This window comes from Zootoca vivipara, chromosome 16 (assembly GCF_965207765.1).
Source record: "Zootoca vivipara chromosome 16, rZooViv2.hap1.1, whole genome shotgun sequence".
Classification (NCBI taxonomy): Eukaryota; Metazoa; Chordata; class Lepidosauria; order Squamata; family Lacertidae; genus Zootoca; species Zootoca vivipara.
The window spans coordinates 9246174-9270038 of record NC_142599.1 but is presented as its reverse complement, the minus strand read 5'-3'; the positions used below and the strand labels follow the sequence as shown (position 1 = coordinate 9270038).

Below are 23865 nucleotides of genomic sequence, written 5' to 3'. Positions count from 1 at the left end.
CGGACCGGCACAACCCTTCCCTCCCTACCGCTGTTGAGACCAGGATGCTGGGGATACAGGGGCCGCTGGCACGATCCGGCAGGGCGAACGAAGTCCCGTCACCCTGTCGCGGAAGCGCCCGAGTAACCCAGCCGGCAGCGCCGAGCTGCAGAACGGAAAGAAAAAGCTCCCCCTCGGGAGCCTGGAGCGGCGTCTGCGTTCTCTTGCCGGCGGAACCGGCCCTTCTTGGCCCTTCCCGGCGCCCGTTAACTCTCTCAGGCGCGCGGGAGAGGAAAAAAGGGGGGGAGGAAGGTCCGAGTTCGAGGCCTGGCTCGCTTCTCAGGCCGGGCCTAGAGCGGCCTAAGCACCTCGGCCCTCGTACACAAGCCGCCAAGCACTCCCCCGACCGGCCGGCTCTACCTTGTCTCTCCGGCGAGGTGTCAGGCCGCTGCGCTCCAGTCAAGGCGCCTCCCCAACTCGTCCCTCCCGCTCCGAGCCGGGCCCTGCTTCTGCCATCCGCCTCCTGACAGGAAACTGGCGGAGGAAGAGGAGGGGGAAACAAAACAAAAAAAAAGAGAAGCGTGCGCATCCGCTGTTTGTACGGGCGCCGGTGAGGGTCAATTCGCGGAACGTCGCGCCTGTCAACCCGGGTAAGCGCTCTTACTCCAACCTCGTCCTCCCAGCTCCACTAGTTGGCTTCGGTTCAGAGAAATGCGCATGCGAATAGAGGCTCCGCCCAACGTGAACGTAAAGTACGTTCTCTAGGCGCAGGGAAGGGACGGCCCTGACGGCGCATGCGCCAAAGTGAGATATAAAAAGGAACGTGAAGGGGGGAGAGGGGTGGGGAGAGAGAATCTGAATTGGTACATGCGCACTAGTTATTTTCTGCATAATTTTAGACTCGGGTTTAAAAATTAAAATAGCATAGCTGCCAAGTTTTTCCTTTTCTCGCGAGGAAGCCTATTCAGCATAAGGGAAAATCCCTGTAAAAAAGGGATAACTTGGCAGCTATGAAATAGCCATTTTTAAAATCTGCTATAATTCCTAATTGTAAACTCAAGCAATAAATGCCAGAAATTTTTAAGAGTGTGATGTGCACCACTTCAATCAAATACAAAAATACGTAATCATCCATAATAACCATCCAACTTGAAAGGACATGAATAAACAGCAATCCACTAAAATAGGGAGAATAATAAATTCTCAATTATTTTTATTTATTGGATTTATTCATCTTTCTTTTTTACTGTGATAACCCAAAGCCACCCAGAGTGGCTGGGGAAACCCAGCCAGATGGGCGGGGTATAAATAATAAAATTATTATCATTATTATAACTCAAAACCGGCATCGAAGAAAAACAAAGAAAAATCTTAAAGGCAATCTTTTTTTTTTAAAAAAAGGCAAGATTGAAACTTCACAACCACTCAAAAGGAGGCCACAGAATTCAGAGCCAAAAACCTGGCACCTAAAGCTGTATATAATCAGTGCTTTTTTTTCTAGGGGTACTGAAGGATACCTATGGTATTTCCAGCACTTTTTCCCAGAAAAAAAGTACACTATACAATTATGGTATCAGGTGAGTCTCCCTGTGGGTTTTACTAAGTACTGGGCAGTGCAGTTTACCTTACAAATTTAGGGGGGTGGGATCTAGAAACTACAGATAATCCCTACCTCAGTTACATGCTTATTTAAAAGGTTACTCCCTTTTAAATACTTTTTTTCTTTTGGAGGAGCAAAATTCAGTACTTAAGCCAGTGGCAAATGTGCGGCATAGTTTCTATACGTGATCTGTTTGAAGGGGCAGCTCCCAAATTACTGTAGGTCAACTTGGGTACAATATGAGCAAACTGGTCCCAGTTACATCAGTCTTTTCTTTATCTCAAACCAAAATGGCAGGAATCAGGCTACTTTAACAGCATTTGAGCAATTGATGCTTTTGACTTTACAGTGGTCCCTCGACTTACGGATTTAATCCGTTCCGAATGCACATTCGTAGGTCGAAAAGTTTGTAAGTCGAAAAAAGCTGTTTCCCATAGGAATGCATTGGAAACGGAAAAATTTGTAAGTCGAGTACTGTAAACCGCATCTAAAATTCATAAGACGAGAAAACCCCATCTAAACCGCAATGGTTTTCCTTTTGGATGTCAAAAAAAATGTAAGCGTGCGGCCATTTTCCCTCCATTCCTAACTCGGAATTTCGTAAGTAGAGTACTTCGTAAGTCGAGGGACCACTGTACAATGAAAGTTCTGGCATCAAACATTTACAATGGGACAATGGGAACAGCCCGAAGTTTAAAAGAATAATGGGCACAAAACTTGTTGGAGGAGATGCAAGGGATGGGAGGCATATTTCCTACATATGCTGCATGGGTTTTGACAGGGTATCTTTAAAAAAATAAAATACTGTATGGTCTTATTGTAAAGAAGGAAATACAGAGGGCTCCAAAATTAGCATCATTATCAAATCTTTAATTGCCAAAATGTCCACATCCTATACTGTATAAGGAAATGTTTTTTCTTATTTTTATCAGGGTATCATGGTATTGACTGGCTGGAAAATGCTGGAAATACTCTAAAGATCCATCGTTAGAAGCTTGGTATAATAAAGTTTGGATTTTTATATCAGCAGAAAAACTTAACTAAATCAAAGACAAAAACAGGAAATGGATTCATTTTATGAAACAGGTTCTGCTTTATTGATTATATTAATAAACAGGATGAGATGAGGAAAATACCAAAGACTCAAGAAGAATTGTGCAAAGGTATGCTTTATTTAATAATATATTAATATAATATTCAATATGAATAACTATCTAACTTTTATTCAATTAACAAATAATAATCTATTACATCAGACACAGCATTAAAAAATTAAAGAGCTTTAAAGTTCAAAAATTATATATGTATCTATATCTATATAAATACTGTATCTAACAAAGTGTGGATGAATGAAAAATATGAACATTAATAGGCAATGCCATAGATGCATACAAATTATTCACGGCTGTGTGGCTAATTACAAGAACAGCACTAATGGTTCCTTCAACGAAACCTTTGTTCCTTTTACAAACTTAAAAAGTTCAGAGTTTAGATGCCTCCAGGAGGTTCCATTTCTAGCAGGTGTGTTGGAAACTTGGCTTAACTGCAGAATGAGTCCAATCGTACAAATAGGGTTGCTATGGCTGAACATGATGCTGAGCCACAATCTCTCTTCTGCATGGATACCGCAGCTGTGATCAAAGTTCCTAAAGAAATAATATTTAAAAAACAACAGAAGAGTATTAACTATATATGAATAGAAAATCAAAACGCCACATCTTTTTGTCGCCATATAAAAATAAATCTTTAAAACTGTGGGGTATTGTTTCTTTTTGTTACTATGGTATGTATTTTTGTGTTTTTATATTGTAAACTGACATTTTATCCTCAAATGAAGGGAAGAATAGATATTTAATAAATAAAATAAACATATATAACTAACTTTATGTATTCGTTTATTAAGTTTATCTCCCATGGGGACCTAGGGCAGCAGAACACAGAAAAGGGATAAAACAGTTCAATTAAAAGTAAATTTAAAAAGTTGTCTAAAAGCAGTCACATACTCTTGAAGCTAATCATTTTCATGGTTGCCAGGAACAGTATCTTTCAGCCATCCAGTGCCTGGGTAAACAAGAAGATCTTTAAATTCCTCATGAAAGTGAATAGTGAGGGATACAGATGTGTTTCACCAGGGAGGGCATTCCAAAATGGGAAACCACCACCAAAAAGGCCCTGACATAGGTCAACACCAACTGGGCAACATCCAGTGTCAGCAGCACCATCAGGGGGGCCCCTGCCAATCTTAGGACCCAATACGGTTGATACTGGGGAATACTCTATGAAGTATTAGTGCCTGAATTTTCCTGCTACTCTGGTGCTCCTCTTTTCTTTTTCACTATCATATCATCTCTACCAGATTGGGCAGGGACACTTGCAGTATACGATGTAACTCATGCTCAGAGTAGACCCATTTAAGCACATTTATTTCAATGGTTCTTCTTATCCAAGTTTGACTTAGCTGGATGTCACGTTCCTCTGCAGCCAGTATGGAAACACACAACAGTAGCCTATTTGCAGATTGTTCTGCTAGCCTTTAAGCTAATCAGCTATCCTGCGCTTCCTTACAAAGCTGCATCAAATAAATCAATCAACTTTTAAACCCGCCACACTCTCAAAGGCACTGTCAGCCAACATGGTCGCCACTACAAGCACCACCAACTGCAGAGATGTGGGATAATTATTAATGAGTGCTTTTGTGCTAAGCCCCAGATCTCATGCCCCATCCCCCAATTTTGCTCACAGAGAGGTTGGGCATGCTGTAAAGCTGCAATCCATTGCCATAATTTGCCAATTGAGCGGTACCTCGGTCTACGAACACTCCTGTTAACGAACTATTCAGGTTATGAACTCTGCAAAACCAGAAGTATTGTTCCAGTTTGTGAACTTTACCTCGGTCAACAAACAGTGGAAGGGCACCGGTGGTGGGAGGCCTCATTAGGGAAAGCGTGCCTCGGTTTAAGAACGGCTTCGGTGTAAAAACAGACCTCCGGAACGGATTAGGTTCGTAAACCGAGGTACCACTGTATACAATCTGTATACATGCCTGCGCGCCTGCGCCCAAAGTCTTGTAAGTACCTACCATCAGATGAATGTTTGCTCAAATTGTAGACCCCAAAGGGAACCAAGCACCCTACTGGGGAGGGAAATGAGCATGATTTCACTATATCCTCAGGCAATGCCAAAGCACTCTACGGGTTAGAGAGCCTCTGGAGTAAGGTAGAGGAAAACAAGTGCTAAAACAGGCGCTCAGGACTAATTACCCACCACAGTACTGGTAGATTATATTACCATAATAGTAATAATTTTATTATTTGTACCCTGCCCATGTGACTGGGTCGCCCCAGCCATTCTGGGTGGCTTCCAGCATATACAGAAACATAACAAAACATCAAGCATTAAAAATGCAATTCAAAATTCAGCGTTGTTAGTTTAGATACCACCACACTGGAATGCTGCAAGGAATAAAGATGCTGAGACCACCATCACATGCACACAGATGTGGCTTTGATCTCTTCCTTTAATCACTTTACCTCTCCTGCTCCTATTGCATTTTTAAAGCGCCACGCAGAAAGGAAAGCAGCTCAGTGGGATTGCACCTGCTTTCCACGCAGAAGGCCCAACAGAGATCCTGATTAAGACAGAAGAGGTTACGTCTTCGCTTCTGTGTCACTTCGTGTCCTCTGGGTAGTGAATGCAAGGCTGGGGGAAAACTCTCCCAGTGGAACTTCAGCCTGCGCCACACCAACTGCTGACGTCGTGTCCCCCCACCTTCCTGCCGAGGGAAAAGAAAAGGCCGTCATGCAAATATATGCTAATACCACCTCAGTATCTAACATTAAATACCCCACCCACCCTTGCACCAAGCCTACCTACCCATTAAACACGATCACCCCTCTCGAAATATTGCATTTGGTCTGTCCTGCCACCGCCCCGCGCGGAGGATCCACGGTGGGCGACGCCACTTGAAGGACACCATGGGGAGGTGCGCGCGCAAGATCTCCCCTTCCACAATACATATACGGTACTGACTCGGGAAGGAGGGGCTGCGCGACCTAAAGGTGCCACTGGCCGGCGCCGCGCGAGAGCTCTCGCGGTATTGGACAAGCGGTAGTGACTGTTACACAGGCCCGCCTATCACAAGCTCAGCAGTCAAATAGCGGGGCGGGCGCGCGAGTAAGGGTACGGAAACCCAGCAGGGACGCAATAAGGAGGGTCATGCGCGGTGCGCGTTCTCTTTCTCAAGATGCATGACGGTTCGGAAGCCATGAACCATGACGTTTGGGACGTCGTATTACGTCACAAGTCACCCCCCCTAAATCCCCCCTCTCAGAACTGGCTTTTACACCAACGAGGTGCAGCTATTAAGGCTTTTGGGCTTAAGGTGACCTTGAGCCAGCTGCTTTCTCTCAGTGTTAGCCTGAGCCTACCTAGCAGGGTTCTTGTGAGGATAAAATGGGTGAGGGAAGAAATAGGAACCATATTATCACATACATACATACATATGTTTGTTTGTTTGTTTGTTTGTTTGTTTGAACCCTGACAGAGTCAAGGCTGCTTACAGACAAAAAAAATAAGAACTGCTAAAAACACAGAACAATTTTTTTAAAAAAGTATCAGACATTGATACAATTGAAACCATATAGATAGTTATAATCTATTAAAAACTATGTAAGTTGTCTTGAGCTCCTTAAGAGGAAAGGTGGGGTATAATTCTCTTTAATGCATAATAAACAAACCTGGCAGCAATTGAATGCCGCTGCAGTATATATTCAGATGAAAAACAACTGACAGGGCTATTTCACAGAGAGAAAGAATCATGGGAGTTGTAATTATTGTGAGGCTGCTTGGGAAATCTTTGAAAAGCAAACTTTGAAGGTGGACCACTAATCCCCCACCCACCCACTTTACTACTAACTACTCTGCTGTCCTCCACAACAACTCTGTGAGGAAGGACAGGCTGAGAAATAGCAACCAACCCCAAAAAATTCAGTGGAGTCGCTGGCCAAAGAACAATTTAAACGTGGGCCTCTGCAAACCTATCCTCAACCTCGACACCACACTTCACTTTCAGACACAGATCCCTACCTCCTCTGAAGTGAAAGTCGCACATATAAATGAGAAAACATATTTTGGCTGCATGCAAAGCACAATCTTAAAGCACACAATATTAAAGCCTTACAAAAGAATCCTGGGAACTGTAGCACTGTGGAGTAAACTACAGTTCTCAGCAGTTGTTTTTTTTCTGGGGGGGGGCACATACCCCTAAACATTTTGTGAATCTTAAGTTTGGCCTCATTGAGGGGCAATATTTCAATACGAGTAGGAAAAGGAGAGTAGCCCTAAACATTTTTAAGGGGGGGGGAAACCACTGGTTCTTAGTATTCTTCTTAGGGTGACTGTTCAGGTTGTGTAAGAGTGCTTTGTGTATATGACCACTGCAGCTTAGCAGTTAGTGATACAGTCACAAAGTTTGTGCAAAGCCTTCTGCCTTCAGGTGTCAAGGAGGAAGCTTCCCCATTGCCAGTATTGAAGCAAGATCCCACTGAGAGCCTGTGCAGTGTAGCAGTTAGGATGCTGAACTAGGATCTATGAAACCAGAGTCCAAATTTGCACTCAAGCCAGGAAGCTCACAGTCTCCTTGGGACAGCCATTGTCTCTCAGCATTGTTGCAACGATTTAACTTGGAGGAGAACCGCGTATCCCACTTTAAAGCTGGTGTGGTGTTCATGTGATGAAATAAAGGAAGATGGGGCACCTGTCGCTCCAGATGCAACTTCCCCTCTCTGCCCATGGAGGGGGAGATCTACACAGAACTTTGACCCCTAAGTCACTGACCCAGGCACTATATGACTGCAGACCTAGGATCAGGGCAGGAAAGCTTTCCATTCTTACTATTATTACACACACATGTCATGTCAATGTTCTCCCTCCATTGTCAGAGGCAATGTGTTGCTGGGTACCAGTTTTTAGGAATCACAAGTGGAGCGAGCATTGTTGCATTCGGGTCCTAGTTTTAAGCTTCTCACAAGAGTCTGGCTGGCCACAGTGAGAACAGGATGATGGCTCTTCTCACAATCTTAAGGTCTTTTATTTCATACACAGAAAACATAGGGATGATTTTTCTTTTCTAATTGTGCCACGAGAAGTCTTTATTTTATTTTCAAAAAAGGAAACAAAAACCAGAGACAATTTAAAGCCCTCTGACACAAGTAGCTCATTTTTTTAAGGAGAGAAAGAGAAAATTTTGATATTCCAGTCAGATTTTGTTCAGAGAATCTATTTTGTCTCCTGGGACACCAGAGGCAAAGACATAGCAAGCTAAGGAAGGGAAGGGGTTGTCTCCCCTTCCGCAAGCTGAGCTGGAATGAAGTACAATCAGAAAAAGCCCAAAAGAAAGAAGGAAGAAATTTTGGCCTTCATTTTAAAAAGGAGGGGGAAATGATATTTAAAAAACCTTTCCATTGTCTTAAGAGTCCGATTATTAATTACTTTCCATTGTGCATTGGACATAGTAAAAATGACATAATTCTTTTGTAAAGCATAATTAATGCACTATTGGCTCCAGCTGACATTATTTCCCATCCAGTAACTGTAGACAGAGTTGCTCTAAAGGTCCTTTTTCTTCTCTTCTCACAGCTTGACCTGGTGTTCCGTCATGGGCAATGCTCATCAACCAAGCAGATGAGCACCACCAGTTGAGAGATGACCCCAAGGTTATCGAGCAGAAGTTTCCCAGAATGGTGTGGGGCAACCCACGTGCCGGTATATTTCTGCCCTCTGGAGCGGATTTCAGTTCAGTCCGAGTCATCTCCGCATCCATCGCTGCCTTCAGGATCATCACTCTGGAAAAGGGAGAGAAAGAAACAGCGTAAGCACAACTGTCAGTGGCGTTCATAAACACGGATTTAAAAATTACAGAATGCATGGAGAAAGTGGATCCAGGGAGGTTTTCCTCCCACACTCATAGAACTTGAACTCATGGAAAAACAATGAACTCATGGTAAAACACGGCAGGTGGAAAAAAACACTTCTTCACACTGCACATTGTTAAACTTTGGAATGCAGTGATGGCCACCAACGGGGTTACCTTCAAATCTCTGTTGTCCACCGGTGCCCTCGAGACAGTGGAATTGAAGTCGTGGTTGGAGAGCGTCTCCACCCACCTCCCCATGGACTTCTCTTCCTTCTCCGTGCTTATGATTGTGGGGTAGATGTGTTGCTCTTTAAAAGCAGCAATCTTTTCTTCTTCTTCCACCCACTCCAGGGCCTCGTGGAGCCCATCGTTCCCAAAACGTTTATTGTACTTTTCAAAGTGAACCCGCTCCAAAACCAGGCCCAGCCCCGGGGCTTTGGGGACGTCCACCTTCTCCTCCCCCCAGCAACGCTCCATGATGGCCTCGGAAGCGAAGCCCTTCACAATGGCGATCACCAGCCCAATCATCTTCCGGATCTGATGCATCATGAAGCTTTGCCCTTTCACCTTGATCACGGCGAACTCCATGCCTTCCCTCACAAAGGGCTCCTCGCAGTACATTTCCATGATGTAGCGTTTGGCGCTGGGGTCTTTGGGTCCCTTCTGAGAGGTGAAGTTGTGGAAGTTGTGCGTCCCCTTGTAGCAAGCCAGAAGGCTGTTGACAGTCTCCAGCGTCTTAGTGCTCAGGCGGTACGTGTCGTCCTGAAGGTCACAGTCTTTGTGTGCCAAGGCAAAAGTTGGCAACATGTAAGAGTATGTCCGGGCATCGCATTTGTTCTTGGAATTGAACCCTCCTGTGACCCGTTTCAGTCCTAGATTAAAACACGCATGTTCTATTAACAGAATCTTTACAATCCCATCAAGCTGTAGGTGAACCGTGGACCAAGGATACCTAAGCACGGGGATGGGGGGGCAGAACTTGTCATCCTCCGAATGTCACTGAAGCTCAGCTCCCATCATCCTTGACCATTGTCCATCCTTGCAGAGGACGATGGGAGCTGGAGTCCCAACATCAGAAGGATCACAGGCTCCCCCAGACCTGCTTTAGGTTCAGGGGTCCACAGTTTCGGCTTAATGGAACTCTGCAATTTCTCAGTACACCGAGGCTTCAAAATGTACAGGTGGCAAACCTTTTCACATTCCAGCTTCTTTGGGGTTTATTTTTAGCGGGGAGGAGGGGGTGGAACTGACTACACAAGGAAGTGCATCCTGCTTGGCACAACTTTGGGCATCTCTTGGCTGCTGCGCTGTTCACAATCAACAATTATCATTTTGGCCTGGCAAATAAGCTTCTCCCATCTAAGTGGAAGGGCCTACTTATAAATTCCAACTCACCCCAGGTCATGGGTAACATTGGTACTGGTGGGGGAAAGCGGGGGAGGGGGGAGAGACTGCTTGCCAAAGACCCTGCCTCTGCTAACCTTCAAGGGCCATGGGTAGCCAGTTCAGTTCAGTAGTTTATTGTTCTAGCCAAAGGCCATGACAAACTTGCAGCAATAGGATTAATAAAATAATGCAATACATACACAAACATTCAATGATGTAAAAGAGAGAGGCTTATATCTCAGATTGAAACTCCGAATCATCAAAACAATTTATAGCGATTTTATCTAACCCCCTTTTCCTGATATTTTTTGTAAACAATGCAGAAAAGGTTACTTTGTGTGTTACAAAGATATAAAGGTAAAGGTACCCCCGACCATTAGGTCCAGTCGCGGACGGCTCTGGGGTTGCGGCGCTCATCTCGCTCTATAGGCCGAGGGAGCCGGCGTTTCTCCACAGACAGTTTTTCCGGGTCATGTGGCCAGCATGACTAAGGTGCTTCTGGCGAACCAGAGCAGCACATGGAAACAGCGTTAACCTTCCCACCGGAGTGATACCTATTTATCTACTTGCACTTCACGTGCTTTTGAACTGCTAGGTGGGCAGAAGCTGGGACCGAACAACAGGAGCTCAACCCATCGCGGAGGTTCGAACCGCCGAACTTCTGATCGGCAAGCCTTAGGTTCTGTGGCTTAGACAGTGCCACCTGTGTCGCTGACGAAGATATTACTGTCACTAAAAAGAAACCAAACCCTTTCTGCCATGATGGGTTTTTTTCTGCTTTTTCAGTGTTGAAAGGGATCACGAAGGTCATCTAGTCCAACCCCCTGCATTGCAGCAACTGTTCGCCCAGCAGAGGGCTCAAACGCACGACCCTGACATTAAGAGCCTCATGCTCTACCGACTGAGCTGTCCCTGAGAACCAAGGTTTCAGAAACCTATAGAAGGGGGCAGGTTAACAGAGAATGAGTGATGTCTTCCACCTGTGGTTGACCACAAACACAAAGTCTGTCTGTGTATGGGAACTTAGTTATAGCGGCCATCCAAGACTGCAGCGAGCATCACTTGGAAACGCAACTCAGTAAAGGCATTTCTTAAGAAAGCTGGCAAGATTTTGGTCATCTAACGAGCTCTAAAATGCCCTGTTCTCATGTGGATACCAATGAGGAAACGTGGTGTTCCTAATTAATTTTAGGTCCCTTCTGAAGTCTTTCCAGAAGAGCCAGGTAGTCAAGGAGTTGGATGAGAGCTCCCATCATCCCTAACCACTGATTATGTTGGCTGGGGCTGATAGAAACTGGAGTCCAACATCTGCAGGGCTCCAGGTTGGCTACTCCTGCACCTGGGGGACAGGAGGGGGTCTTCTGATGTCACAGAGCTTAACTCAAAGCACCCGCAACACTAAGGCCCACCTCGCCTATCCATTTAAAAGCTGGCGAGAAGGACTCATCCCTATTGCTCTGCTTATGAAGGATTGAAAGGTGAGATCACCAAGATTGAGGCCCACAACCAACAGCTCCTGTTATTTACTCCCTTACCTAGAATTCGTATATGAGGAGGAAGATGGTGGTTTATCTTTTCCAAGATATCTTCTATCAACCAGACCTTCAGCGACACGATTTGCCCAGCTGCAGATACACCCTGCGTGGATCAACAGGTAGGGATTAAAATCAACAGGGGGGAGGAAACCAGAAAAGTCTCCATCAGACAGTGATGGACTAATGGTCCTAAGCACGGATTCAGGAAGTTAGTATAATCTGAAAGCAAACAAAACGGAACTGAGTTGAAGAATGCAAGGGTCTCTATGCCGAACCATAACCTGGGGACCATGAACCTTACATATGCGTTAGCGTGCCACATATAGAAACATAAGAAGCTGCCTTATACAGAGTCAGACCATTGGCCCACCAAGCTCAGTGTTTTCTACACTGTGTGGCAGGAGCTTCCCAGGGCTGCAATCCACAATGCCAACACTCCCTGCTGTTGAAACTCCCATTCGCACACGCAAAACCGCATCACCTTGTCTGTCCGGGCGCATCTCTGGAAAGACATCTTTTTCATGTCTTCACCGTGGTTCTCCGGGATGCAGCCGGATCGAATGAGGGCTGACACCAAGTCATCCTCAATCGTCTTGAACTGAGCATTCCCCACATTGCGCTGGAATGAAAAAGAAGATTGAATGCACCTCACTCACCAGAGCTGGAGCTGCCTGGCTGCTACAAAGGATGAGCTAAGGATCAAGACGTCAGCCCAGGTACAAGCGCCTGGGATGGATCGAAGAAAAGAGTTAACGTGGCAAGTGGCCTGGTTTCCTTAGCTTGCCCTTACGCTAAAAAGAAGAACTTGCAAACATCAGTAGTGGGCTAGTCCCTGCCCTCAGATTTGCAATCTAGAAGACATGGCACGTGGGGGGGGGGAGAGTAATGGAGAGGAAGAAGGGAGGAAAGCAAACTGAGACACCAAGTCTTAAAAGTGGGGGCTGAGAGGGGACCCAAAGGCACATGGTCTCCCAAGGGAGGCGAGATGGGAGTGGCCCTGCTTCTCTTCCGCTCTGCAGCCTTGGGTTCAAATTCTACTGTCACAAAGGCAGTGAAGGCTCCCTCTATAGCACAGAGGGAAGCAAGTGGTATTCACCTGTGTGAATCATAGGGCAGGGGTGAGGTGCCTTTGGCCCTCCAAATGTCGTTGGACTACGATTCCCACCAGCCTCAAAGATCTGCAGGGCCAGTGGCTCCCCACCACTTTAAATAAATAAATAAATAAATAGGTGAACAAAACAGAGCAGCAGCAACAGCAAGACCACCAATCCCCATCCTCTTCTCATACATGCATGCCTAAGCAAAGGCCAATGACAAATTAGCCTGGCAACTCCACACACACACACACCCTATGGTAGGCCATTTCACAGGTAAAAGTGCCTGAGCCACTCACCTGCATCCCATGATAGCCTTTCCCTGAATATGCCATCAGCAGCACAACCTTCCTTTTGGGGAACCTCTTCACCCCGTCCTCCACCTCCTCCCCACTGGTCTTGAACCGTTTCGTTTCATGCCCGTTTTCCTCCTGCTTCCCAACTTCTTCCGCTGCCTCCTCTATGTTGCTGTTGCTGCAGCTGCTCTTCAGCCTCTTGGCTTGGTTGCTGGCCACGGTCCTCAACTCCTCGGCCATTGCAAAGCACTAGAAGAGATCACCCAAAAGCTCACTAAGTCCTTCATTTAACGGGCACGTCAGCCATAGAAACCTTGTTTACACAGATATGGAATCAATCACTCAAAATCAATACATTTCCCCCCTTGGCTGGATTTTTCCTCTCATCTGGCAAAGATTGCTCAGAATAAGAATCCCTAAGGGCCATATTGGAGCAATGAATCCTTGACTTTGCCATGAAGCTCGCTCCGCAGACCTGGCAGCCAACAGTGTCAAGAGCCCCAGTTTTGCTTGGTGGAGTTTGAATTCTGCTTCACATATAGATATGTACAGTACAGTATACAGACACCATCATTCAATGCAATGCCATACGCCGAGCTAAAACGAGCAACTTTGGCGCAGCTCACAATGCACATCTCTGAAGATCAGGTAATGCACCAACAACAGAAGAATCCCTGCAATTCAGGGGACGAAGAGTTAAAAATACACTTTTTTAAAAAAGAACTGAATATAAACCAACGGAAACACCACGTTGCATAGGCAAAAGCTTAGCCCAGTGACATGAGCATCTGCTTGGCATGCATGTTATCTTTGTAGCTGTACGGAATCTTTTCCCCCCTGTATGGATTGGGTTTGTTATTACGGTAGCATAGCTGCCAAGTTTTCCCTTTTCTCGCGAGGAAGCCTATTCAGCATGAGGGAAAATCCCTTTTAAAAAGGGATAACTTGGCAGCTATGCGGTAGGACTATTTGTATCTTCGTAAACCGCCCTGTGATCTTCGGAGGAAGGGCGGTATAGAAATTTAATGAACAACAACAAGAAGGATGACGACGGTGCAGAACGCCCCCCCCCCCGTGGCATCTCCAGCTCCCCTCTCTCAAACCTTACAAGAGGAGGCAGTCCTGAGCTAGCTCCGCATCAAGGCCGTTTCCAACGCCCTGAAGTTAACTCCTTTCCTAAGAATCGCCAGCTGATAAAAGCCCTATTATAAGGAAGCTTTCCCGGGCCGCCGCCGCCGCCACCACCTCCAAGGGACGAAGATCCAGAGAGATACCTACGCTAGCCATGCCGTTCAGCCGCCAGCCCCTGGCTGGTCTCCCGAGGGAATGAGCGGCCAGACGCCCCGACCCCAGCCAGGCTAAGGAAGGCATACGACTGAGCAACGCATGCATCCGGTTGGCGCAGCCGAGGTCCCTCTCCCTCTCTCTTCCTTCCTCCACCGAGGGAGGCAGGCAGGGAGGAAGGAGGGACGCCCTGATCCCCACGCCTGCCCTCCGCTCCGGTCACTTACTCAGGCGCCGCAGCTGCTCCTGCCCTGGAACCACGTGGGAGCGAAGGGAAGGGGCGGCAGGGGCGGCGCCCGACTACGGCAGCCGCGGAGGGACGAAACGTTGCCAGAGCATAGCAGCGCGCCGGGTTCGCAAAGGGGAGGAGCCCGCAGCTGGCGGGGTGGAGCGCGCCGCGGGGGGGGAGGGGATTCCGGGTTCCTGCGGTCTTTGTAAGGCTACACCCCCCCTTGGAGGTCAAGGATTTCTGTGCATGCTCCAGGACACTCAGCCAAGTTGCCAGAATTTGCCCTGGCTTCCTCGCGCTTTGAGACTCTCTGAGGTGGGGACTGGAAAAGGCCTGCCTGTTTGAGGACTTGTTAATTTATTTGAGCACTCCTTTGGAAACAAGCAGGTATGTGCTCTTTGCAACTGGGCATATTTCCAAATGTGAATTCAGCAGAAAAACAACAGACTGTGAAGCATTAATGTGCCCCATGCGCCCCTGGCTCTGGAATTCATGTGCTCCCATGCCAGAGAGGTTTTATGAGGTCAATTTCACTGCTGAGCAAATTTGATGGTTCCTTTCCCCACTTAGGCCAGACAGGTCCCCCACGTGCCTGCTTTGAATGTTATGGCCCACCATTAAACTTGCATGCAGGACCAAATGTCCCACCCACATACGGTAGAAAGAGCAGGCTGCATTTCCCCCTTTCTCTCCCAATTTGAGCTCCACCTGAAAATCATGTGGCAGAAGTTACAAATGCTTGCAAATCCATGGCCTGCTTAATTCACAGAGTGCAGAAGGGTAGTGAAATTATTAAGCCCCACCCCCGGCAGCAAACGTAGAAAAAGAGCCACCAAGCACCTTAGAAACCAATGGATTTATCATGGCAGAACCAGTCGTAGGGCTAGAGAGTTTGGGATTAGAGCATTCTGCACATCTGATAAAAAGCACAAATCCACAGGGTCCCGTCCCCCAATCAATCTGTGGGGAATTTGATGCCCCTCCCCCTTCAGCCTGGGGGGGGGGGGTTTGCAGAAAAAACCAATCTCTTGGCTCTGTTGCTATACAAAGCTTAATAGAAATGATAAATGGAGATGATATGAAATGGAATTACAAACAATACAGAATGTATACAGAAAAGGGGAAATAGAAAATTGAATATATGGTAATTCACACAAAATCCAGTAAAATAGGACTGATTGAATGATTCACAATTGGATATGATTTGCATGCTGATTAGCAAATGGCAAGCACTGGCAAAGCAATAAAAGGGACTAACATATTCGATAATAATTTTTTATTAATTTTCAGTTTCGATCCAATAATAGCCTCATTATAACAATACCAAATTATAATACAATTACTAATACCAATTGTTCAAATACAAAATTCTATAATTTAGGTGGCCTCCCATGTGCAAGAATTGATGGTTGATGATGATGATTTCTGCGTTCCAAAATCATATGAATTTCAATTACATTCCGGTCAAAAAAATAATCCCTTATAAAACAACTGCACTATTCACTCCATAAATAATAAAGGATGGGAAGAGTCAGCTCTAAGTTTCCATCATAAACTTTTTGCAAAATAGTTTCCCTCCCTTTTCCCTTTTTTTTTTGCACGCACACTTCTGTTTAATGTTATCGATAATATGGATCAGGCTTGGTTTCTAACTGCCTCAACCGTTCCTCATAAGGCTTGGTTTCCAGACCCTTCATCATCCTGGTCACCCTTCTCTGCTCACTTTCCAGCTGTTCAATATATTTCTTCCACTAGCCTGCACCGACTGGCAGCAGCTCTCCAGGATTTCAGGGGGGGGGGACACATTCCCAGCCCCCCGGACGGAAGACGTGCATGCCAAGCAGATGGTCCAATCCTGCGCTATGGAGATGCCTAGCCTGCCTTGAAGGATGTGGGGGTGGTCTCCCTTGGGGAATGGGGCTGCAGGAAGAGGGATGTGAAAGGAAGATGCAGCCCAGCTGCAGGCGGAACAGCAGGTGCCTCCGAGTTCTGACAGAGGAGCATCACCACTCAGGAGGGGCCAGGCAAAAGACAGGGCAGGGCAGGGGACAGAGAAAGATCCGAAAATTGTTAACATTATTTTGCCTCAAAAGATCTCATGGAATTTTGGGTTTCCCGTTCCTTAGGATATATGCAAAAGCCTTTGACTGTGTCGACCACAGCAAACTATGGCAAGTTCTTAAAGAAATGGGAGTGCCTGATCACCTCATCTGTCTCCTGAGAAATCTCTATGTGGGACAAGAAGCTACAGTTAGAACTGGATATGGAACAACTGAGTGGTTCAAAATTGGGAAAGGAGTACGACAAGGTTGTATATTGTCTCCCTGCTTATTTAACTTATATGCAGAATTCATCATGCGAAAGGCTGGACTAGATGAATCCCAAGCCGGAATTAAGATTGCCGGAAGAAATATCAACAACCTCAGATATGCAGATGACACAACCTTGATGGCAGAAAGCGAGGAGGAATTAAAGAACCTTTTAATGAGGGTGAAAGAGGAGAGCGCAAAATATGGTCTGAAGCTCAACATCAAAAAAACCAAGATCATGGCCACTGGTCCCATCACCTCCTGGCAAATAGAAGGGGAAGAAATGGAGGCAGTGAGAGATTTTACCTTCTTGGGCTCCTTGATCACTGCAGATGGTGACAGCAGTCACGAAATTAAAAGACGCCTGCTTCTTGGGAGAAAAGCAATGACAAACCTAGACAGCATCTTAAAAAGCAGAGACATCACCTTGCCGACAAAGGTCCGTATAGTTAAAGCTATGGTTTTCCCAGTAGTGATGTATGGAAGTGAGAGCTGGACCATAAAGAAGGCTGATCGCCGAAGAATTGATGCTTTTGAATTATGGTGCTGGAGGAGACTCTTGAGAGTCCCATGGACTGCAAGAAGATCAAACCTATCCATTCTTAAGGAAATCCGCCCTGAGTGCTCCCTGGAAGGACAGATCGTGAAGCTGAGGCTCCAATACTTTGGCCACCTCATGAGAAGAGAAGAATCCTTGGGAAAGACCCTGATGTTGGGAAAGATCGAGGGCACTAGGAGAAGGGGACGTCAGAGGACAAGATGGTTGGACAGTGTTCTCGAAGCTACGAACATGAGTTTGACCAAACTGCGGGAGGCAGTGCAAGACAGGAGTGCCTGGCGTGCTATGGTCCATGGGGTCACGAAGAGTCGGACACGACTAAACGACTAAACAACAACAACAACAACAGGATATATGATCTACTCCCTGTGTAACTCCACGTGCTTGAGTCTTGAGCTGATTGAAGGCAGAGACGGGATTTCACCGATTGGTGAAAAGAAGAAAGAGAACTGGAAGAGCATGGAATAAAAACAAATATTTTAATGGATTTTGAATAATTGCACAATAAATTGTTACTGTTTTGAATTTCCTTGTGTTATTGTCTTCCATTGATCTGGACACTTTTGTTGTTGTACCCTAAAATAGCATTAGCATTTTTTGCTGCTGCATCACTTTCAGGTTGACTTATGTTAAGCTTATGGTCCACTAAGATCCCTACATCCTTTTCCCTACCAGCAAACCAGGTGTCCCTCATCTCATATTGGTGCAGCCCTCCCTTGTGACTTCTCTTGCTTCTCCTTTAAAAGCCACTGACTTGCAGGCGGCCATTGTGGGTTTGTAGTGAGGCGAGGAGAGAGAGAGGAGTTAGTGGTGGTTGGTGGTGATTGGTGGCGAATAGGAGAGGAGAGGAGTTTGGTTTGTTGTTATTTTTCCGGTTTCTTATTTTGATTTGATTTCTTACTTTTATTTGATTTCTTACCTTTATTTGATTTATTTTGATTTTATTTGATTTTAACACTTTTATTTATTTATTTTCTTTTATTTTTTGTTCTTTATTATATTATTTTTTTGTTCTTTGTTTTTTGTGCACATCTGTGCATAGTTGGTATATATTTTGTACATAGAGTAGTTAGGGTTAAGTGTAGGGTTAGGGCGGGGGTTAGGTGTAGACTTAGGGCAGGGGTTGGGGTTGGGGTCAGATTTAGGCTTGGGTGGGCATTTTAGATAGCTAGTTACTTTAGTGAGGAGGGTGGGATCTTTTCGTGGACGAAATGGGCAGGCTGTAAGTAGCATTCCTTCCCTTTCTCTTCATCTCCGGGGGCTGGGGGTGGGGGTGAGTCGTGGGGACACCATTGATGGAATCTTTCAAGGCGTTGGAGATGGCGTTTATAAGTGGTTCATGTTTCAGAAGCCTACAGCTGGATTGGTAGTACAAGAGCCTAGACTGAAACACAAAAGACTAGTTTCAATGGACCAAGAACGGTTTTCATGGCTGGTTCTGACTTTTCCCTTTTCCCAGTGGGAATTCCTATTTGTAGAGCAGAGGCCACGGCTGGTCGGCAGTTGCAGTGCCTGTGTGCTTTGTGCTGGGGGGGGGGCGCTGTTTAGCGGTGCTCCTTGGTTGCTATTGGACAGTTACTTGGATAGTCTGAGCAGATTGGTTGAGCGCCTTATTTACAGGAGCCTTTGGAATGGAAAAAGGAAAGGGCTGTGTCAGGATGATGTGTTTTGTGGGGACATTTGCAGAAGTGAAGCTGTTGATTTGGGCTACAGTTGGAGGGGGGTACGGTTCCTGTTGGAGGGTGAACCCCCCCCCCCTTTCCATAAATTCTGGTAACATTGTTAATGAATGACCCAACGCTCTCCCCTCTCCACATACGTATTTCTGTTCTGCCCATTTGGTGGTGGTTCCCTGTCTTCTCCTGACACCCCTCCTCACACACAAGAATTGGGGCTGCCGGCGTCTGAGTCGCTCTCTCCGCTCATCTCTTCTAGGATCAGGTGCTTAAGGCGCCTGTTTCGGCGCTGCCACAGGGTGGCCCCCCAGCAAAGCCCAGAGCAGCCCGTGGCACCAGGTGAGCAAGTGGCCCTCCTTTGTTGGACAGAGAAGGGCAGGAATTGGCATGGGGGGGGGGAGCTAGTCAAAAGATGGAAAGAGCCAGATGGCTGAATCTGACCCAAGCTCCATTGGGCCAGTGGCTGGAACCCCCTCCCCCCAGCGGCCAACCCATTTTGTGGGGTCCAATGAATGAAGCAGGGGGGTGGGCTGGGGGGCATGTCTGGGGGGCAATTGAAAGCAGGAGGGGCACCTTCCCTGGGGAGCCACATTCTGGGGAAAAGAGGCCAGGATTGGCCCCCAAGGCCTGGGGATGTCCCACCTCTGCAGTAGGACTTGGAATCCAGGAGAAATCTCTTGGAATAGGCTTGCCAGGGGCTCAGGGACAGACTCACCTGTTCGCATGTCCTTCTTTTTGCAGTTCTGCGGTTCCACATCCCTTCCCCAGGGGTGAGTATTGCAGAAAACTAGAACAGGGACTGGATCCCTCAGACCTGCCCCCCACTCTGCACTCTCAGATGCAGAGAAGCCCTCCCCTCACAAGGAACTGACAGTCTGACTTTTGCATTTCAGCTGCTTGTGGATGAGCAAGTATACATCCTCGGGGTCATCCAGAGCTGCCAGGCAGCTGAGCTCAGGAGGCTGCGAACCCTGAAGTGCTCCAAGCAGGAGACGGCCAAAGCCATTCTGGTGAGTGAGGGGTGGTGTGAGGGACCCCCGCAGGGAGGTGGGGGGAAGGAGGGCCTTTAGGGAAGGGGTTGTTCATCTGCGGAGAGGAGGACCCTGCCGCCTTAGGGTCCCCTGGACAGCCAAGCCTGTTCTTGGGGGTTGGAGCTGTCCTCTGGAGGCCCCAGAAAGAGCTGGTTTTCCTCCTCTGTTCTCTTCCAGGACATCTTGGGGCCCTTGGAGCACTTCAGGGATCGCCCCCTGACCCTGGCCCTTGCCTTGGAGGCCCTCCTCCAGCTAAGGTGAGTGGGGTCTTTGGGATGGAGGGTGGGTGGGGGGCAGAACTCCAGGGGAGACTCGGAGGAGGAAGCGTCTAACCCTCTCGCTTTCATCTCTGCAGTACCATGAGGCCCAAATTCAGCTGTGACATGATCAGTGCGATCCTCCATAGGACCATGGAGGCAGTTCTTCAGGGCCCAGAAAAGGAGGAGGAAAGAGAGGTATGTCCTTTGTCTTGAATTCCCTTTGCATGGCTCTTTCTTCTTCATCATCATATTTCACCAACATTCAAACTCTCTTCTCTCTTTTCCCGCAGGAGCTGAAGCGCCACTTCCGTCTCCTCCTAGGAAGTCTCCTTATGGAAGCCCCCAATCCTGGCACCCTCCTGCAACTTTTAAGCATAAGTGTCCCGATGGCATCAGGGGTGGTTTTAGGGTTGCCCCCCCCATCCCTTACCCAACGGGCTGCCCCATTTCTGGGGCACAGAGCCTGTTTGGCCCTCAATTTGGTCCAAGACCAGACTGGCCCCTGACTCTGAGACGCTCTTTCCTCCTGCAGGACTTGCGAGGATACGCCCTGGGGGAAAGTGGGGAGGCTCAAAAACAAGTGGCCAGCGGCATTTCGTTGCTGCTGGCCGTTGCCCGGAAATTTCCCCACCTCCAAGTAAGTAGCTCACCTTCTTCTATTCCTTCCTGTGTTTTCTTCCATCCCTCCAAGAGCACATCCGTGAGAGACCTTTAACGCAGATGATGCGATGCGTGTCACTGGGGGCCAGGGTGAGGCCAGAGGCTTTTCCTGCCCCCTTTCCTGCTGCTGCCCTTCCACCTTTGCCCAGGAGGCTGCAGGACCCAGGGAAGATCTCTGGAACAAGGGATTGGGCCCAAGACAGAGGGAGACCCGTCCTTCCTGGCTTGGCGCTGCTTCTGTGCTCTCTTGCTGCCATCTGACCCCGATTTTTCTTTCCTCTGCAGATGACGGTAGTTCGTCTGGACCTGGCCTGCTTCCGCCTGAAGCCGAAAGGTGAGCCCCACACCTTGGAGACAGCACACTACCTTGTCCCTTATTTGCCCAAGACCCACCTCCAATGTCTTCTTGCTGGGAGTCCTGCAGGTCCTGCTCCCTGCCTGGCAGGCCTTTCCCACCTTTGACTGAAGCAGGGGGGGGGGAGGCCTGTGGGAAAATCTCATTTTCATTTTCATTCTCATTCTCTTCCATCCAGATGACATTGTCATTGAGGATTTATAGGCAGTGCAGACACCAGAGAGAGGCCAACATCCAAATGAACTCAGCAGGTAAGACTTTCTCAAAAGCTCACCTGCCTGGCAGGCCTTTCCCACCTGGCCTGGGAGGGCAGCGTCCGGACTGACTCCAGCTACATTTCCAACCTTGGACCTTTGACTGAAGGATGGGGGCGGGAAAGGCCTTTGGGAAAATCTCATTTTCATTTTCATTCTCATTCTCTTCCATCCAGATGACATCATCATCGAAGACTTATAGGTAGTGTGGACTTCGGGCTTTCAGCAGGTAAGACTTTCTCAAAAGCCCATCTGTAGTTAGAGATGCCCTGTTTCATTTGTGAGAGAAGCAGGCACTCCTGGCGTCCTTTTTTCTCTTGCAGGTGACAGAATGATGGCAGCAGGACCTCCTTTTCCATATTTTCGTGGGGGCAGAAGTGAAGCAGTGGCTGTGGGCCCAGATCAGGTAGGGGGAAGCTGCCTTGTAGGGACAGAGGCCAAGGGGTGGGGGCACAAGGCTGAGCAGTCAGAGGGAGAAGAGGCCAGGGAACCAGGGGAGGGTCTCAAACCCTCGGTGAGTGAGGGACTTTCCCCTCTGTCAGAGAACAGGCTCCGGCAGATGGAGCGGATGAGATCTAGAGAAAGCTGTTTGTGCCTTGGCCTCTTTCCACCCTCTGTCCCTGGGAGGCGGAACTAGATGGCATTCTAAATGGAGGGGGAAGAACCGTTGAAAGGCAGTTGGGAGTTGGCAGTTGGAGTAGAGTGTTAGAGAGGGATGCAGGAGCTGTATTAACAAGTCTGTGTTATATGAAAAGAAGATATGTGCTTCTAAGAACCAGAGAAATTCATGTTTATAAGTTAAATAATAAAGTTAAATGTGCTTAAACCTTCACTGACTCGGCAGTGTTTCAGTACCTTCAGAGGTGTGACAAAGAGGCGAGAACAAAGCTTTCCTGTGGAAAAGGAAACTGTTTGCTTTTTCTCCTGGGCTGGTTAGCGAAAGGGCTGGTTAGCGAAGCCAGAGGAGCCACATAGTTGCCTAAGGGAGAGGCACATTGTAGCAGTAGGGATCCCAGGGAGGGAGACCCCACTGGTGGCAGTAGGTTTCGAACGCAGTGCCTGAGGTACTCTGGAGTCAAGTCCAATTTGGACACTGGAGGTTTTTCTCCTGTTTGTAGAGAAGCACAGGGAGAGCCTCTGTTGCTAAAGCAGTGAGGGGTGGGAAACAGGGGATCCCTCACATGGGTGTGATGGGGCTCATCCCCCCAGAAGGGAGCCCATGGAGGAGAACTCTGATTCTAAACCTCTGCTGCCTCATGGGATGGCTTCAGGAGAAGGAAAGGCTCCAGAGTAAACCCTCCACAGATGCAGTGTGGAGTCCCTAAGATGGTTGGATGGCATTTTGTAGACCTCCTTCTGGCAACTCCTGCAGCCAAGCTGGGGCCTTATGCCTTGCTCTTGTTTCCTTTGGACCACCTCAGGGAGGCCGAGAGAGAGGGGGGTCTTGTCTTGCTGCCTGGGCACAGGGTGGCCACCTTTGTTTTGGCGAAAGACAGGGCAGGGCAGGGGACAGAGAAAGATCCAAAAATTGTAAACGTTATTTTGCCTCAAAAGATCTCACGGAATTTTGGGTTTTCCCATTCCTTAGGATATATGATCTGCTCCCTGTGTAACTCCACGTGTCTCGGTCTCGAGCTGATTGAAGGCAGAGACGGAATTTCACCGATTGGTGAAAAGAAGAAAGAGAACTGGAAGAGCATGGAATAAAAATAAATATTTTAATGTATTTTGAATAATTGCACAATAAATTGTTACTGTTTTGAATTTCCTTGTGTTATTGTCTTCCATTGATCTAGACACTTTTGTTGTTGTAGCCTAAAATAGCATTAGCATTTTTTGCTGCTGCATCAGTTCATGGTCCACTAAGATTATGGTCCACTAAGATCCCTAGATCCTTTTCCCTACCAGCAAACCAGGTGTCCCTCATCTCATATTGGTGCAGCTGATTCTAACTGCCAACAATTGGCTAGAGGTCCTTTTTGCTCGCCACACGGTCGACCACATCGCAGTCAGTGCTGTGGTCGACCGTGTGGCATTAACACAGTTCAGTGCACTCGCCTGGTGACAATCCAGACCCGCTGGTGCCAGTGACCTGACATCTAAGATGTCTCCAGGACACTGAGTGTTTTGCCTTGGTAGAGCATAACATGTTCGTGACGCAGAGGCTGTGGTATGAGCACAGTTCAGGTAGCCTTTCTCCATTCTTGTTCAGGCTCCCGATACCAAGGGGGCCTCTGCGGTTATCCCAGCTGTGTGAACTCTCCCAGCAGGAATAGTAATAGTAATAATTTTATTATTTATACCCCACCCATCTGGTTGGGTTTCCCCAGACACTCTGGACAGCTCCCCGCAGAGCACAAAAACAGAATAAAACTGCAAACATTAAAAACTTCCCCAAAAAAGGCTGCCTTCAGATGCCTTCCAAATGTCAGATAGTTGTTTATG

General features: G+C 47.4%; 3 protein-coding genes, 1 long non-coding RNA gene and 1 other non-coding gene across 31 annotated transcripts in view; 1 reads left to right on the top strand and 4 right to left on the bottom strand.

The window, feature by feature from the left end:
* Positions 1-691, bottom strand: part of EP400 (E1A binding protein p400) — a 76958-nt gene extending 76267 nt beyond the window's left edge. For all 25 annotated transcript variants that reach the window (XM_035097681.3, XM_035097685.3, XM_035097682.3 and 22 more), the window contains exon 1: positions 400-691. In XM_035097681.3, the coding sequence (XP_034953572.3) occupies positions 400-568 (169 nt within the window). In that variant the 5' untranslated portion in view covers positions 569-691. The remainder of the gene's footprint in view (positions 1-399) is intronic.
* A 2039-nt stretch (positions 692-2730) lies between these two features.
* Positions 2731-5554, bottom strand: LOC118076559 (uncharacterized). Its single transcript, XR_015947502.1, has 4 exons — positions 5453-5554; positions 5110-5351; positions 3583-3640; positions 2731-3225 (listed from the first exon to the last, which is right to left on the bottom strand). It is a non-coding gene; the product is annotated as an uncharacterized LOC118076559 (long non-coding RNA).
* LOC118076635 (small nucleolar RNA SNORA49) lies at positions 4668-4805 on the bottom strand. Its single transcript, XR_004691537.1, has one exon. It is a non-coding gene; the product is annotated as a small nucleolar RNA SNORA49 (small nucleolar RNA).
* A 2142-nt stretch (positions 5555-7696) lies between the features above and the next one.
* PUS1 (pseudouridine synthase 1) lies at positions 7697-14445 on the bottom strand. 3 transcript variants are annotated; one of them, XM_035099284.3, is made up of 6 exons: positions 14315-14445; positions 12807-13052; positions 11895-12032; positions 11414-11516; positions 8667-9364; positions 7697-8421 (listed from the first exon to the last, which is right to left on the bottom strand). In XM_035099284.3, the coding sequence occupies exons 2-6, from the start codon at positions 13041-13043 to the stop codon at positions 8374-8376; spliced, it is 1224 nt and encodes a 407-aa protein (XP_034955175.1). In that variant the 5' UTR covers positions 13044-13052; positions 14315-14445; the 3' UTR covers positions 7697-8373. The 3 variants fall into 3 exon arrangements, with proteins under 3 accessions (XP_034955175.1, XP_034955174.1, XP_088515893.1); XM_035099283.3 differs by having other exon boundaries at positions 14082-14406; XM_088659767.1 differs by having other exon boundaries at positions 9060-9364; positions 14082-14348.
* Positions 14446-14562: 117 nt separating this feature from the next.
* LOC148683082 (uncharacterized) lies at positions 14563-23184 on the top strand. The gene is made up of 13 exons (XM_088659893.1): positions 14563-14584; positions 14622-14703; positions 19120-19199; positions 19602-19630; positions 19754-19870; positions 20069-20148; positions 20247-20346; positions 20442-20788; positions 21097-21145; positions 21345-21417; positions 21597-21649; positions 21744-21826; positions 23009-23184. The coding sequence occupies exons 1-8, from the start codon at positions 14563-14565 to the stop codon at positions 20655-20657; spliced, it is 726 nt and encodes a 241-aa protein (XP_088516019.1). The 3' UTR covers positions 20658-20788; positions 21097-21145; positions 21345-21417; positions 21597-21649; positions 21744-21826; positions 23009-23184.
* Positions 23185-23865: the final 681 nt, after the last annotated feature.